Here is an 18,854-nt window from a genome sequence, read left to right on the forward strand (position 1 = left end):
CAAATTGACCTGGCTTTTTTCTATAACATATTGAGGCTTCATTATTCAAATATGGTTAAGTATATGGAGTTTATATACTATGTTCACAAATTTATGAAGATGTCCCTCTGTTCTTAGTACCAGCCAATTATAAGTACCTTTCCTCGGCATGTGTGTTAGGGGCCATTCACAATTGTCAACATTATTATAAGTGTACAAAGAGTACACTTTTTCATGACCCCCCCCCCCCCCCCCCCATCCCCCCCATAAGTGTACAAAATAAAATGTAGATTTTTTTTGTCCATCTTTTATTGGCAGTTATATTAGAATGTCACTAGCCACTGGAGTGGGCCTATCATAATCTAGAAGCCATGTTCAAGTGATTTTCTTGGGTCTTCCTTTCTTTTGCTTGTGATTGTCCTGGTTTTGATGTTTCAGGAGCTGGTATCTTGTGGGATACTTCTCATTACAAATCGGGCACTTGTGGATCTTTTCATGAGCTTCGGTTGCCTTCTCTGTCCTGTCTATCATGTTCAATGCCCGAACTCCGCCACGAATTATTTTGATGTGTCTATCTAACGACAATTAGGGGGAAAATAGATTTCTCGGAAAGTTATAAATCGACATTTATTTGTATTTCTAAAAAGCGTACAGCGGCTGTTAACCCCCCCCCCCCCCCCCCCCCCCAGCGTACGGTTTGTACGCTTATGTTAATGTTGACAATTGTGAATGACCCCTAAGTCATATACAATATATTTCAAAATGAAAACTACAAGCAGAAAAATAAAGAAAGTAATGAACACAGTTTGGCCCTACTGCCGTAATGTAATCGGATTACCTGTAGCCGCAGGGATGTTATGTAATGATCATCGGAAAACTTCAAACAGTTCCGGATTTGGCCGAAGATTGCCGATTGTTTAATACGAACACGAATACAAATGTTTATTGAAGTGCCGGTCATTTCACAACATTTTGCACACATTATATATTATATGGTAGGATGGGTTATATATTACAAGCATTTGTACAACATAAAATTAAGCCAACATTTGGAAATCCTTGATCTCTTATAAAACCGGACATTCCCGAACAAAGGTGTCGTGGCCCACCGGCTACCTGTCATTAAGAACAACTCGGTTCAAAGTTCACTTTTCTCTCGCAGAGAAGCAACAACACGTCGAGTTATCACCATGGCAGCTAATACTGGGTAAAATACACGTTGTTGAAATATTTGTGCATTTTGGTTTTAGTTGCATTAACAATATGATAACGCAAATATTAATAATTTAATGTATACTTGTTTTAGACGAGTTTTCGTTAATAACTTATTTCATTCAGTGTATGTAGCCTGTAGGATCGAGGAAAATAACTTTGGAAATTATGAAAATGGTTTTTGAGTTGATAATTAAAAGTTAATAAGTGAAAATGCAATAAAAGCCCAATTCGAAGAAAACTTATTATATCGATGAGTATGAGTCACTAAGTTCAAGTCTCAAGTTTTATTATTTTTATTATGATTGAAAAAATGAAATGTTATGAATGACCTCTGACCTCTACATCTACACATGTAAAACAACTGATTGTAAAGCAGTGTTTTAAAAACAATCTATGAACTCGAAAATTTCATCAGCTTCCATGCAGAATAATGCCAATATGCTGTAAATTAAAATGTCAATGGCAGCTAACATAAAAAAAAAGGTCCTAACACAAAAATGTCCTAAATTCCATGGATGAGCTTCTTATTGTTACCACATAGTTTCAAGATTGCCAATCTTTAAATTATTTTCTGAAATAGAGCTTTAGTTTTTCTTTTTGTAAATTTATTATAATAATTTAGTTTTTTTAATAAATCACTTTTACACATTTTTATTCAGTATTTTATTTTGTAATAGAGTCGATAATAGCCAAAGTTATTCTTGATCAACTAATTCACTATCAGCCCCAACAGGCCAGCTGTCAACAAACTATAGATCTGAGCAACAAGCAGCATCTCTAGCAATGTCTCTTCTCATAAAACAAGCCACATCAAACACTAACATCGTCTTCCTCATCGACTGCAAATCAGTACTTCAATCGGTCCAAAATGAGTCCCAAGATAATGCCACAAGAAATTTCATTCCCAGTCTGGAGCTCCACGCAGTAAGACGTGTTTGTTTCGCTTGTGCACACTGCACGTGCTTTTGTGTGCTCGACTTGGGGGTCCTTCATTCCGTTGTTTTTGTCAGCGAAATGAAGTTTTCTACTGGGATGTATGCGGCCATTGGAACTGATTGAACGCTGGAACGCTTCTCGTTTCGACAGCCTGCACCACCAGGTTGGATTCTTTTTTAGCGAGATTCCTTGCCTCCATGTCATTTCTCCGTCTGACTGTCGACTTGTTTTTTTTGTGACTCGTATGACGGCCATTCTGCAGAACGCCACAGTTGTTCGCGTTTAGTCTGCATGTCCGAGTCTGTCCTAGCAGCACTGGAAGATTGACCGCCCCACTCTAAGAAGAAATAGGAAGCGGGGTCGGCCCCTACTACTCTTTTCTAGACTTTACTTTGTTTTATTGTGAAACCATCTTGTATCCTCCGGAGTCGGGCCCGTCCGCACCACTATACCAACCCATGACGACTAGACTATACCCTAGTCTGATACTCTCTTTCTCGTTCAGACGGATCCGGCTTCTCAAGATCTGTATTTCAGCACAGCACTACACCTTCAATGTCTATCGACTGTCAATCTAGGGGTTTTCTTGACAGGATGCAACCCATCTCGTCCCTTTAAGTTGTGCACCCAAACGGCCTTAACGAGGCCACTCACGTGGACATATCGATCAGACTTTAAACTTTTAGATCTGCGTTCAAAATTTTATGTCGAAATTACTTCTTTTTAAAAAAAAATATTATTAAATAGTCCGATCCTCTCTTCTTTCTCGTATTTAATTTTGGACTGTCCTTCTAAAATGCTCCAAATTATATAAATATTCGGCCGAGCAGTCAATTCTTTTTTATTTTTGGCTTGTAACCTTTTCATTTATTTATTTTATTCTATTAACTTTTTACTAATTGCTATTTTCAAAATTATGCCCATTTTTACCCCCCCCCCCCCCCCGCCACCCCCTCCATTCCGAGTCAAGCCACCGATCTTATCGGAGGTCAGACTCGGGATGGGCGTGTTCGAAACCCTAGTGGTACATGGGCACATTAACCATCAATGTTGCACTTCATTGGATTCCAGCACACTGTGGAATCACAGGAAACGAGACTGCAGACAAACTAGCCAGACAAGCATCTGAATGCCAACAACACCGTCACAGAGTGTCACTTCCAGAGATGAAGACTCTCATAAAAGGGAAGTTCAACACAGCCTGGAAAACAAGGACAGAAAGTACTTATCCAAGTGACCCAATCATACACCTAAACCGACGAGAACAAACAATGATATTCAGACTGAGGACAGGGCATTGCAGACTCGGTGCACATCTCTACAAACTCAAAGTGGTAACAACACCTCAATGCCACTGTAACACTGAACCCCAAACTCCAGAGCAAACATCTGGCCACAACTTGGAACAATCGGAGAAAAACTTTGGGGTGAAAGAAATGACCTGCTGCTGACTGTGGAGTTCATGGAGGTGGCAAAACTCAGTTTGAATTCATGGAGCATAAAGAAACTGAACGCAGAAGAAGAAGAAGAATCTTGATGAACTAAGTCAATAATTGTTGTGTCAGTTTTGCCGAGTCAAAATGATTGGCTGGTTACGGATAAAACTTGTATTAACTGTTCTGTTTTTGTCTCGGTTGAGTCGATATGTTTGATTCAGTATTACGTTTGTATGGATAAAGTCTTTTTAAAAAATGTCTGTATGCTGTATGTGTCGATATTAATATTAAGTCTTAAAAAAAAAAATTAAAAATTAAAATGTATATATGAATTGTGTTATCTGAAATAAATGCCATACCAGCATTGCAGGGCACAATATTTCCTGAGAGCCGTCGTTCTGTTCATGTGTCGGTTACGCAATTGTAAAATCACGAGAACCGCCAATCGGTTATGTGGTGAACAATTACATTCTAAAATTAAAAATACCATATATCGGTAATGAAAGTGAAAATCAGTTTATGTTTTTAAACCACTAGTTTAAAGCACAGAACCGTAGTTCAAGTGTTTTAGGATTAGGTAGACCTCACTGATCGGTTACGAGAACTATATTCACATAACCGAACAATCGGTTACCAAAATAAAACTCACGTGAACTGACTTCCGGTTATCTAAGATTTTGAAATATTGTCCCCTGCATTGTGAGTATGTAGCCAACCATCAAAAGAGTTGACGACATTTGACTGTAAACAGATATAATTTTTCATTACTGAACAAATAAAGGTATCTAAAACCTTGGACAAGTTATTAGTTGGTCTCGTTGAACAGAAAATGCTAGTTGACGATCATTACAACTAGTAATGTCACTTGTGACTTTGAGAAACTAAGGACTGGTAAAAGTAATATTAATTTGTCTTGATAGGTTAATTAGTTCTTAATTAACAAAGAAGGCAGGGATATCGCTGAACATTTCTTCAGTGACAACTATGTTTCCATTATGCTGGCTTTATTAGAACAATTGGGTCAAGATATTGGGAGTATGAAAGTGACAATGTTCCACTGACACATCTAGTAACCAACAGTGTGACTTTAGTGGAAAATGCAGGAGCTGATGACAGCCTACCACCTATGTTCTGATGTCAGACAACAGCATTGTCTAAGAGGTGTTAGCTGCCTGTGTCCCTGTTGTATCTGAGCTTGATCCAGAGATTGTCATGGAAAATGATGAGGCATCCAATCTTTCCCTGCCATCATTCAGTAATCAGAGCTGTCAATGCCAGAATTAAACTGTTTAGCTCTGTAGTGTTGATGACACAATCCAGTGTACAACAAACATTATTATGATTGATTGGTTGATTATTTGACTAATTTATTTTTAAGTGCATAAGTTTTAAATTGGGTTTCATTAATTTTTTAAATGTATAATTCAATAAAAAATAAATAGAAGTTATTACCAGAGTGTTTTTCAGTATCATCAATATCATATATTAGGAATAAAAATTGTATTATGCGAGCCTCTGGTGAGCATAATGCATTATTTTTATTCCTAATATATGATATTGACGATACCGAAACACACAAGAGTAATAATCTCTTTATCATATAATCTTAATACAACATGTTTTTGTAAACAGTATTCGCAAATTTAATTCCAGTCATCCATTATGCAATATTCAAATGACGTAAGAATATGTGGCGTGGTTTTTTTATAAATGGAAATGATGTCATTTTGAATATCCATACATGATAATAAACTAGTGCTTAATGTTTTTTGTTTTCAGAACATTGGACAACTTAAGCTGCTTTCAATATAAAGTTGCTATTGAAATGTTTTTGTTTGATGAATATGAATGCATACATCTTATTATGGAGTGTCGCCCTAGTACATTCGCTTAAATGTCAATAAACCTAGTGCTGTGACTTCGATTAATTTACATCTAATTTGCAAAGTTATCAAATTTTTAAAGTATGTGATCTGAAAAATTTCACATATTTTGATTGCACTGAAAATGTAAGATATGTGATAAATTTATATATTATATTTAAATATGACATTCTTTGTTTTTACATACTTTTTAAACATATTTGACTGAATATTTCAGTCAATATTTGGTTAATTCAATATTTTTATGTGGTCCCCACATAATCAACACAACTGTGCTCAACTGTACTTCGATAACATTTAATGCATTTACAAACAGTTAAACTTGAAATATTTTATCTTCCATATTTCATTATACTGTACCACTAATTTTGATATAGGCCTACCTGTAGCTGTCTTGTAATGGGAAAAGAACTAAAGTTGATGGTTTATTTTAAAGGGACTGTCCTTTTTTAATGATTAAAATTTGATGTTAAATAAAACAAATTCTACATAAAATATCAATGACAGTATATTAAATGTTCTAGTGTTTGTAATCGAACAACTTCATTTTATTTCCTAATCTATATATTTTTTCTCATGTACAAAATTATTGAAAACTTAAAATCCAGTTTGTGCTACTACAAACATTATGATGACCAGAAACACATTGAATATATAGACACTGATATTCTAAACAAAAAACTATCTCTAATATGTAATTTTAGTCGTTCAAAGATTTTATTAGTTGAAAATATCTTACAATGGAAGCAAAGTAAGGACAGTCTCTTTAAAGTTTGAAAATATTATAGACATGGCATCTTTAAGAAGTTTTGGTTTGCTGTTTTTGTCATGTGTTTGGTGGGGTGACTTAAAATTATCATAGGGTAATGTAATTGTGATAAGAAAAACCCTGTGCTATCAGTTTGTATATTTCTTGTATTTTCATAACACGTGTGCAATTAAAACTGATCATGACTAAGTTATGTGAAATATTTAGCTGTGATGTTAAACAAATATTTGTAATTTAGTGGATTTTGTAACACTTAGTTGTTTATTAAAATAGCCAGTTGTTATTGACTAATTAGGTTATTAATTATTTACCCAACTTGAGTTATGAGGAGCCAATTAAGATATTACCATATTGATACTATATAAAGTCACATGCTAAGGGGAGCTAAACATTGCTATCTTGAATTAATCTGGGGAGAGTGATAGTGATATCTCCCCTTAAACAGCGAGGTCTGCATTCAATCAGGACTTTTAGAATTTTTTGTTTATAAAGTCCACTAGCCATAGGATCAGTGATTTAAAAAATGTACTAGCCATGATTAAAAATTCACTAGCCCTACTTTACTTTAAGTTAATACAACTAAATAATAGTAATAATCAAATATTTCACCTAAAGAGGGAGATAGAGCTTAAAAATACTAACATTTGGGGTTTGGGGTGGGGGCAGGATATTCATATTTACAAAACCGACTTAACTGCAACATTTGTAAAAAAAAACCATTCACTAGCCATTGGGCGTGGCAATAGTAGTTATTTACCAGCCCACCATTGAATATCACTAGCCATGGGAGTGGGGCTACCATAATCTAGAATCTGACTCAATTAAAGCAGAGTTCTCAAGGGTTGCACATCTACATACATCAAAACATGAAAATAAAAAGCAGATTTTTTTTTAGAAGACAAGCATATTTGCTGAGCTTTTGAATGTTTTTATTGACTCTTACATATTTAGTGCAAACAACGAATTCTGAGATGCTGATGATGTTTACTGACCTCGCTAAAAACTGACAGCAGTGCCACATAAGTATTAAAACATGAAAAGGGTATGAGATAAATGACAACCCTCTTCACCCACCCTTCTTCTGATGAAATAATTTGTTTTCAGGCATTATTCAATTTTGAAATGATCCTTCTTGTGTTTTTTGGCATTATTCAGTTTTGAGATTATACCATTTCAGTTTGACCTGGGTAGGTTTTCAGGCACATTTTTTTTTAACTCTTGCCTGGATGTGCCTGGACCATAATTTGATCAGAGGCATGTAAATGGATTATCCTACCAAACCTACCAGTTTTCTGAAATCCTACAGTTCTACATTTAAGGACAAAATTGATTTGACAGTATGGCAGACATCAGTTTAAGCCTTGGAATGAAAGGCTATTTTGATATTCATTTATGGTTCAGTTTGGGAGAAATACATTATTTTTATTTTTCAGGAAACTAGCTGGAAGAACCTTATTTATCACTGGGGCTAGTCGAGGTATAGGGAAGGCCATCGCCCTCAAAGCAGCGCGAGATGGTGCCAATGTTGTCATCGCTGCCAAGACTGCAGAGCCACACCCAAAACTGCCAGGAACTATCTATACAGCAGCCAAAGAAGGTGCATACATTTTGTGTGGGGTTATGGGATGGGGGTGGGATGTAATTTGGTGGTGTTCCACTTACCTGAGATGCAGTGAGTCATAGGATTGGTTACGTGGTATGGGGTTTCCCCCATCCCAGTGTGCCACAACTCGTACATGAAAGGTTGTGGTATGCACTGTCCTGTCAATGGGAAAAGTGTATATAAAACATCCGTTGTTTCTGTTTGGATGGAACAGCCTGTGTGGCATTAACAGATTTTGATTTTTCACTCAAAGAATTTTGAGTTAGAAAATGTCATGATAATCAGTGGAAACATCTTGAAAGTGGAAAACATTTTATGTAGAAAAATAATTTTGATTTCAAATGTTTTTGTAAAAAAGGCTGTATGGTCAGTTTGTGTACCTTTATCAATATAATATGCATACATTTTCAGGGCTCACACTGGAACAAATTTTTGTTTAGCCAGTTTTCTAAAAATTTGAGAGTATTTCCTTACAATTAATTAAAATGTCGTTAATTTGAGCAATATTTTATTAACCAGTGACTAAATTTGGTAGCCATTATGTATAAAAATTAGCAATTGACTAATTTGGCACTCTACAGGGTGAGCCCTGCATTTTGTATGTGTATTGCTTTGTTGAGATTGAATTCACAGTAGGATGTCTCTAATGCTAATATGTTGAGACTGACTTCACAGTAGGATATGTCTAGTGCTATGATGTTGAGACTAGGATATGTCTAGTGCTATGATGTTGAGACTGAATTCACAGTAGGATGTTTAGTGCTGATATGTTGAAACTGACTTCACAGTAGGAGATGTCTAGTGCTATGATGTTGAGACTAAATTCACAGTAGGATTAAACTGATTTTACTGTTTCCAGTGGAGGAGGCCGGTGGTAAATGCTTGCCATGCGTGGTGGACATCCGACACGAGGAATCGGTCAACAAGGCAGTGGAGGAGGCCGTGAAGAAGTTCGGTGGAATTGACATCTTGGTGAACAACGCGAGCGCCATCAGTCTGACGGGAACGCTGGAAACACCGATGAAACGCTACGACCTCATGAACCAGGTCAACACCAGGGGAACTTTCTTGTGGTCAGTTGGTGTGCTTTATAAAACATATTATTACCCATATGGTTAAAAATATCTTGATACATATCAAAGTGATATGTTCCACTAGAATATCAAGTGGGACGTAACAAATGAACGTCACATGATGACATCATTGATAGGTGCACTACAACCTTGCAGGAACGTCAACTAAACGAGGAGTGATATAAATTAAGATTGATTATGGGTAATAAATAGGATATTAAACTCGCTACCATTTCGTATCATGTGTTTGTCGCTTGTGAAATAATTTTCATTGTCACTTGCTAAAGCTTGTAACAACTGAAAATTATTTCACTCTGGACATAAACATGATACGAAATGGAAGCTTGTTTAATATCCTATAAATATGTATTTAGTTCTCTATAACACATATACAGTATTTTGTACTTTATAAAGCATGATAAGTATTTTGCACTTTGTAAAACATACTAGGAATTTTGCACTTTGTAATACATAATATGTATTTTGTACTCTTATAAAACATAATAGGTATTTTGTACTTTTATAAAACATAATAGGTATTTTGTACTTAAATAAAACATAATAGGTATTTTGTACTTTATAAAACTAAATGCTTAAATAATTTGTATGTTAATTGTTGTAAAAAAATTTTAATAAGAGTTTATGACTATGCTTTATAAAACTGATGTTAAACTAATAATGAAAGTGATGGGGCTCACCTGAGGTGCAGTAGATTCTAAATTTATTATCCTTGGTGGATGTTTGCCCATCCCATGCCAAAATGCATATAAAATCAGCAATGGTTCTTTTATATAGAAGTAGCCTATATGGTGAAGATGGGTTTCCTCTTTCTCTTGACCAGTTGTTGAAATGTTTGATTTTCATTTTTCAGTAATGAATCTTGTTCATAAGACTGAAGCTCAATGATGTAAAATATTGTGATTGTAATCTAAATGGTTAAATATTAATTAAAATATACATGAGATTGCATCTTTAAGTGTCTTTTCTGTATTTTTCAATGATATATTTACTCTCGTTTCTGAATAAGCAATATTAAAATTTGTATATTTTTTAGTTCAAGGGCATGCCTTCCTTACCTGAAAAAGGGAAATAACCCACACATTCTGAACCTCAGTCCCCCACTCAACATGTCACCTCTGTGGTTTAAGGGACATGCCGGTAAGTACATTGATACATGAGACATATACGAGTGTTCTGCAAGTGCAGAAAATTTGTCAAATTATGTATTAAACTTCAAAAATTATTTTGCCAAACCTAAATAAAATTCACCAGTTCTGTTTAAAAGTTTGCAATTGGCAAAGGCTCTATTGATCTTATCCACATGTAAGTACATATATTTGCAATGCTTAAATACCTGCTAATTAAAGGCATACGTTACAATTATATCTATTGCTCCAAAATGTGCTAAAACTATTTATTCTACAAGCATATCAAAACTCATATCTGCAAAAACATTGGGGTGTCACCGGGCTAGATTTGTTTTTATACATCTTAAACATCGTATTATTTTCTAGTATTTTGTGAGGAAATACCTTAAAATTGAAATTTGCCTTAATATATACCCAATAAAGAGGTTTTAAATTGAAATACATGTCAAATTTAATGTATATGTGTGCATTATAGAAATTATTTTGGTACAATGTAATATCCATTAACGTTTGTATGTTCTCGACAAAAATGCAGTTATTTCAATATATTTAAACTACAATTTCATATTTTATTAACACATTTTGGCATATTTAATTTTTTTCACCACTAAAATTCCCACAAATCTTGTATAAAGACTACTAGCATGTCTACTTTCTAAAAATTAAAGCTGCACACCCTAGTTCCATCCAGCGAAAATAAATTATAATTTGGTTAATCTACAAACCTGTAACACACTTAAATCACGTTTTTATCAAATGGAGTGAAAAAGCAGGTTTTATATCGATAAATACCATGGGAATCCCCATGTCCCAATTGCTTGAAATAATTTTGAAAGTCAGTATTCTGATGTCACCGGTAGATGTCGCTCGAAGCACAATAATGCCTACGTCACGACAAATTTCACAGACTAGGGGTGCGTTCGTTTCACCTCTCCTGGACATGTTCCAACTGTTCTGTCCTGGTTGTATCCCCTCTCCAGATATCGTAAGACTTAGCAAAATTATTGGTTTTAAGAGTTTGTAACGTTTTGTATTGAGACACTTACTTGTCTGAACTTTATTGTTACTGAAAATGTTCACGAACTGTGAAGAAAAATCTCACAAATGAACAACAACAAATCGGATGTTGATTGCGCGAACCGTGCACGAGAAAACAAACCGAACCAAAATGATAACGGTCACGTGATATACCAACGTCTGTGACATTGAAATGGAAATATCCCCTCTAAAAATAGATTGGACCTCGCTTGCTTAACGTTTTTTTCTCGACAACACGTCTTGTAAAAAAAAATGAAAAAAAAGCATTTCGTGGTTTTACAAACATCAGGATTACCAAAAAGCACTTCAGGTGAATGGAAATATGTATTCTAAATAATAAAATGTAAGTAAAGTGTAATTTTATTTGTGAAAAATGGGGTTTAATAGCGAAAAACAATGCCATAATGGTTAACAAATAAACGTAACTAGGGTGTGTCCCTTTAAATAAAAAAGAGAGGTCACCAGCCTATTTAAAACAAAAATATTTCAAAATATACATCCCTACTCCTTACTATTTTGTTTTAACCTTGTGTAATGCAAAATGCAATAACACTGTCTTGTCTAAATATCAACATTTCTAATAATAAAATGTATATATAACTCTACAAATAGACCAGAAAGTATGTTATAACACACATGCATGTCATGTGCGGACCCAAGGGGGGATGATGGAGGTGTTCACACACCCCGAAAAATTCATGTTTAGCACATGAATACAATTAATTTATTGGAATTTAGTGGGGGAACATGCATTATCTTGCTCAGCTTGATATTTTTTGTGAACGATTACGTTACTATACTTTTGAATACTGTAGGTGCTCTTTTTAAATATTGCACCCTTCCCTAGAAAAATCAAGCATTCACCCCTGTATGTAATTGTGTATTTATCTGATTTGGGCCAATATTACATAATACTCAAGTAGCCATCTGTTACATTTGCAATTAGGACCCATGTCTACCATCTGCTGAACATGTCAGTGTTTCCGGTTAGCAAATTCAGGATAGATGTCACTTTTTGCACCCTTGTTTTGACTTTCTATAAATAATAATTATGATATATATTACCCGTAATCTCATTTCAAATCAATATTCTGTAAAATGTTGGTTTGTTTTTTAAATTATAAGATTTTCTTCTTACACAATCATGTACATTAGTAATTTACAAACAAAATATTTTCAATAGCAATTTTTTATTGGAATTTCCCCGGCATTTTGAAAATGGAAATCATGCACCCAGTTTATTATTGTTGTAAGGAGATGCAAAGTGACGTCAATTCAACAAGCTACCAGAGTATTGTCTCATATATGTGCAGCAGTTGTGCGTGTGAATAACACTTGAATATGCCTTTAAGAAAAATTAGCTTTGTAAATTTATGTTTTAGAAATGGACCTTGTTCATATCAATGTTAATTTTGTTTGAATGTTTTTGATTGTTTCAGCATACACAATAGCAAAGTATGGCATGTCAATGTGTGTGCTGGGAATGGCTGCAGAATTCAAAGATGATGGTATTGCTGTAAATGCGTTATGGCCAAGAACTGGTAAGAAAGGGAAAGCAGTTTGTTAATTCATTTATTTCAGTTTAGTCTCATGCTTATATTCAATTAAGGTTCAAGCATGCTGTCCTGGGCACACACTTCAACTATCTTGGCTGTCTGTCCAGGACAGTGGGTTAGTTGTGGACACTGCTCCAATCGAATGGCCATCTTTGACCAATGGCCGTCACCACACAGCCACAATACAGTGCTGCCACTTGACAGTAGCTAAAACATTTTCTGCAATCAAATGCAACCAGACTAGCCTCAGTTTTAATGACATTATGTGCCTTGTAAACTTATTTTTTGACTGCCCCTCGTAGTTAACTACTAAAACTTGCAGTAATTTTTGGCGTGGGGTGTAGTTCTGTGGTAGAGCCTCTATTGGGGTAAGATATTTAAAACATACTGTAAAATGTGCTGAGGTGTCATTGAACAAATATGTTTACTTTTACATTTAATTGCTTTGTTTCTGAATTTTTTTTTTTTTAATGTTATGCACATTTGTCTGGTATTTACTTTTAATTACCAGTTTTTTTTACTTTTAATTACATATAGTTATTACTTAGATAACTCAGGATCAACTGCAATTGATTGACTTGAGGTTTTATTTATCCCTTCCTTTAAGTGTATGTAATGTCAGGTGTACCTTGTGTTACAGCAGCCGGTACTCTTCTTCGACAACCCACTACTCTTGGCACTTAAAGTGTACTGAAGTCTTTTTTTCCATTTGTAGCTATTTACACTGCAGCAATGGCAATGCTGGGTGGAGGTGACGAAGTTGCCAAGCAGTGTCGTAAACCTGAAATCATGGCTGATTCTGCCTATGTAATTTTTACCAAAGATAGTCGATCTTTCACTGGAAACTTTGCCATTGATGATGAGGTGCTCCGTAATGCTGGAGTCACAGATCTTGAACAGTATTCCTGTGTCCCAGGTGAGTTGTACTTGTAAAATGTGAATTTATGTCTCAATATTCACACTTTTATTTTCATGATATTTAAAGCTCCAGTCATGACATGAGTATATTTTTTATTATTTCATTATATGGTACAGATTAGTCACATTAATTTTCTTAACGTTGCATGTCCTTTGGATATAAAAATGTGAAAGATGGGTGTTTTACACTGTATTTTGTTACAATGCATTAAAATACATAGTGACAGAAATTTGAACTTTCCATAAGGTGCTTGATGATAACTGTTGACAGATTAGTTGATTAACACTAGATGCATTTTGCATTTTATTGGGCTATTTCTCATTCCAGCCAGTGCTCCATGACTAGTATATCAAAGGCTGTGGTATGTACTGTTCTCTCTGGGATGGTGTATACAAAAGACCCCTTCCTCGCTAAGACTATATATGTCAGTATTAACAAATGTTTGACATCCAATAGCCAATGATTAATAAATCAATGTGCTCTAATGGTGTTGTTAAACTAAACATGAACAAAATATTAAGCTGTCTATCTTATCATAGTTGGTAGAAGTAAAACTCATCATAATAATACATACCCATGTTTCTTGATTGGCAGGACAAACACTTCTGCCAGACTTCTTTTTGGACTCGGCCCCAGGTGACATTCAGAAACAGATGGAAGATAAGCCAGACATGGCGAAGGTGGAAACATTGGCCAGCAGTGGAGTAGACAAGACGTTCCTCACCATTGGAAGTATTCTTACCGAAGACATGGTCAAAAGTGTCAAAGGCATTTTTCAGTTCAACATAACTGGTAAGACTAGTTTTCATTTCAACATAACTGGTAAGACTAGTTTTCAGTTCAACATAGCTTGTGAGACTGTTGTTTTCAGTTCAACATAGCTGGTGACACTGTAGTTTTCAGTTCAACATAACTGGTAAGACTATAGTTTTCATTTCAACCTAACTGGTAAGACTATAGTTTTCATTTCAACATAACTGGTAAGACTAGTTTTCATTTCAACCTAACTGGTAAGACTATAGTTTTCAGTTCAACATAACTGGTAAGACTATAGTTTTCATTTCAACATAACTGGTAAGACTAGTTTTCATTTCAACCTAACTGGTAAGACTATAGTTTTCAGTTCAACATAACTGGTAAGACTATAGTTTTCATTTCAACCTAACTGGTAAGACTATAGTTTTCAGTTCAACATAACTGGTAAGACTAGTTTTCATTTCAACCTAACTGGTAAGACTATAGTTTTCAGTTCAACATAACTGGTAAGACTAGTTTTCATTTCAACCTAACTGGTAAGACTATAGTTTTCATTTCAACATAACTGGTAAGACTATAGTTTTCAGTTCAACATAACTGGTAAGACTATAGTTTTCAGTTCAACATAACTGGTAAGACTAGTTTTCATTTCAACCTAACTGGTAAGACTATAGTTTTCAGTTCAACATAACTGGTAAGACTATAGTTTTCATTTCAACATAACTGGTAAGACTAGTTTTCATTTCAACCTAACTGGTAAGACTATAGTTTTCATTTCAACCTAACTGGTAAGACTATAGTTTTCAGTTCAACATAACTGGTAAGACTAGTTTTCAGTTCAACATAACTGGTAAGACTATAGTTTTCAGTTCAACATAACTGGTAAGACTATAGTTTTCATTTCAACCTAACTGGTAAGACTGTAGTTTTCATTTCAACCTAACTGGTAAGACTGTAGTTTTCAGTTCAACATAACTGGTAAGACTAGTTTTCAGTTCAACGTAACTAGTAAGACTATAGTTTTCATTTCAACGTAACTGGTAAGACTAGTTTTCAGTTCAACATACATTGTGTAACTGGTAAGACTAGTTTTCAGTTCAACATAACTGGTAAGACTAGTTTTCATTTCAACGTAACTGGTAAGACTATAGTTTTCAGTTCAACAGCTGGTGACACTGTAGTTTTCAGTTCAACATAGCTGGTGACACTAGTTTTCAGTTCAACAACTGGTGAGATTGTAGTTTTCAGTTCAACATAACTGGTAAGACTGTAGTTTTCAGTTCAACATAGCTGGTGAGATTAGTTTTCAGTTCAACATAGCTCGTGAGACTGTTGTTTTCAGTTCAACATAGCTGGTGACACTGTAGTTTTCAGTTCAACATAGCTGGTGAGACACTAGTTTTCAGTTCAACAACTGGTGAGATTGTAGTTTTCAGTTCAACATAACTGGTGAGACTGTAGTTTTCAATTGAACACAGCTGATGAGACTAGTTTTTAGTTCAGCTGCCAAGATCTAAGGTTAACAAGTATATATGACATTATGTAGTGTTCATATAACTTGTGATATATATATTTTTTTAATCTTGCGATTTTGGGTTAAATTGTGTTAATTTAAAAAATCTCCTGTTTTTTTTTACAAAATCTTCTGATTTTTCAACACCCACCTCCTGCTTTCTCTTGACTAAAGGTTGACAGGTCTGGTTTTCAGTTAAACATAGTTGGCTATGCTCTAGTTTTTAGCTAAAAGTACCAGGTGATGCTCTGGTTTCTAGTTCAACATATCTGGTGATGGATGTTCTGATATTCTTTTCAGTTTAACTAGTGACACAATTCAACATAACTATTGATGCTCTGATATTCAGTTCAACAGAACTGGTGAAACTTTTAGTGTTAAAGTTTATCATAACTAGTGAGGCTCAAGTTTTTTTCAGTTCCGTGTAACTGAGACTCTACATTATGACCTGTCATGCAGTTTTTATTTGAATGTATCTTAGGATATACAAAGCAAACAGATGCGGTTAGTGGTTCATTGCAACTAGCAAGGCTTGAGAAATCATGCAACTAATTGGATATTTAGATCTGCATCATATGCAGAGCCTGTACATTAAAGCAAACAATAAAATGATGACTTATTAATTCAAATGGATAACTGCCTTAACTTTGCTCATACATTTATTTCAGGTGATGAGAACGGGACCTGGTTTATCAATCTAAAGACCGGCAGTGGTTCAGTAGGTAAAGGAGAACCCCAGGATAAAGCAGACGTCACAGTTACATTAAAATGTGACAACTTCCAAAAAATGTTTGCTGGAAAATTAAACCCAACAACAGCGTTCATGTCAGGAAAACTCAAGATCAAAGGGGACACAGGACTTGCTCTTAAACTGGATAAAATTATGGGAAAAGCAAGAGCAAAATTGTGAAATTTCAACAGCAAATATATACATGTATAATATTATATATATTTTTATTGTTGCTCCTTACTTTGACATGCACTACTGAAAGTATTAAAAAAACCCATTATTATTGCACATAATTGTGGAGCATCTAACCCTATCCTTATGATACTTAGTCTACATTCAAGACTAACAGAATCTGAGACTAATGGCATGCCAAAGCCATACAAATTGCATGCACGTGATGCCATTAAAGACTTCCGTCTCTGTAATATTCAGTTGGAGATTTACATCAGTGTATACAGTGTGAGAATCGGAGCATAACAAACAGTGAAACTGAATCATGACATTCTGACATTGAGAATTAACTTCTACTAGCAGATTATAATTTTTCTTGGCCCACCGATTTGTAGCAGATTTCTTTATTTTATCATTAGTTTTAGGACAATGTCTGAAAATTACGTTTTGTGCCATGACATATAATATTTACATATTTATTAAACTAAAAGTGGGGAGTGGGGATTGGATATGTTAATATCTTACAGACAGATGTCATGAATATTGTAGTACAATTTCTCACTCCATGTTTGATTGCTGGAAAAAACCCAGGGAATTTCCTGGCAAAATGTTTTAGTGTGTGTGTGTGTGTGTGTGTGTGGTCTTGCATTTATGATTAAACTGATTTATGGTGAATGGAAAAAAGCAGAGAAATGTCTTATTTCTGTTATTACAGCAATAGGTTCAGCTGCTTTGTTGTATTAAAGTGACATTGTTTATTCAGCAGAAGTTCTTTTTCATTTTGTTTGTGCTTATTAACCGCTGGATGAAAACAATAACAGAATATCGGGGAATTTTTCACCACATGGGGAATTCCCAGGGCTCGCCCTGTACATAGCCAGATTACGGTAGTTAAAAGTAGCTATAACATTTAGTTTTTGGCTAATAAAATATTCCTTAAATTAACCAGATTTTAATAATTTTCAAGAAAATACTCAACATACATGTACGTATCTAAAAATTGGCTAAACCAAAAAAATTTCCACTCTGGATCCTGAGAAACATTCACAGAAAAAAGCTGATATACTATGTCATTAACCTGTTGTTCTCCACTTACATCAATAATAATGTGTGCTGTGTGTTCGATCATCATAAAATACACAAGACATTATTCATTGGAATTATATATAGGATAATAAACAAGCGACCATGTATGTCCGAATGTAAATTTGGTTATGAAGGATATATATTTGATAATTGAGACTGTTTGTTATTCAGTTTACTACCTCGGCTATTTTCTCTTAAAAACCTTTTATTTCTTATATATCAATACATTTACATGTAAATCACTTTACACGTGTCACTTTTCTGACTATTGTTTTTACTTTGTATTTTATTTATATTTACAGATAATTTTCAAAATGCTAAATTTTATTTATTCTTATCAAAACCTCAGGAATTAATTATATTAAAATAATTACACAATTTAACAATGAAAACAGAGGTGTAAATACAAATTCTTTAAACTAATCTATATGCCATTATTTTTTGTTTGCCAAATCGTGATCATGTCATTTTATAGTCTGTCCCATCCTATACAAAATTATTTTTATAAATAATCTGAGTTTGGTTTGATGTAAGAAGAAAAGTAAATGTTTTGGAAAAAAACCAAAAACATTTTTGTGTGCAATTTAGAAAACAATTAGCTGAAAAATTAATAACTTGTAAAAAATTCCATAGTATGGGAAGGACTATTAGTATGGACAGTAAGTGCCAAATAGTCTAATAATAATGTACTTTACACAGTGAGAAATTATTATTTTTATTTCCATGGGTACAAGTGCCTGCTGGGTCAATAAATATAATATTTTACTTGGTATTTCCTAGGTACGAGTCCCAAATTATATTATTATGTCCAGTAAGCAACAAGATTTCACTGACTGAAAAACTGAAGAGATCATCATGTATATGAAAATGATTGAGAGATATTTTGTTGTGATGTGTGGTCTTGCATTTATAAATTAACTTGTGGTGAATGGGAAATAAGCAGAGAAATATCTTGTTTATGATATTTCAGAAATAAAATGACATTGTTAAATCAGCAGCTGTTCTTTTTATTTTATGTACTTATTAGTCCCTACCAGTCCAAC

The 18,854-nt window shown here is 34.3% G+C and overlaps 1 protein-coding gene across 1 annotated transcript; it reads left to right on the plus strand.

Moving 5' to 3' along the window:
* The first annotated feature begins 1,087 nt into the window (after positions 1–1,087).
* On the plus strand, positions 1,088–18,805 carry LOC121376067 (hydroxysteroid dehydrogenase-like protein 2). The gene is made up of 8 exons (XM_041503843.1): positions 1,088–1,186; positions 7,652–7,815; positions 8,681–8,894; positions 9,949–10,052; positions 12,520–12,621; positions 13,352–13,552; positions 14,150–14,347; positions 16,493–18,805. Exons 1-8 carry the CDS (start codon positions 1,170–1,172, stop codon positions 16,732–16,734), a joined length of 1,242 nt encoding a protein of 413 aa, XP_041359777.1. The 5' UTR covers positions 1,088–1,169; the 3' UTR covers positions 16,735–18,805.
* The last annotated feature ends 49 nt before the right edge of the window (positions 18,806–18,854 follow it).

Source organism: Gigantopelta aegis, chromosome 6, assembly GCF_016097555.1.
Source record: "Gigantopelta aegis isolate Gae_Host chromosome 6, Gae_host_genome, whole genome shotgun sequence".
NCBI classification, from domain to species: domain Eukaryota; kingdom Metazoa; phylum Mollusca; class Gastropoda; order Neomphalida; family Peltospiridae; genus Gigantopelta; species Gigantopelta aegis.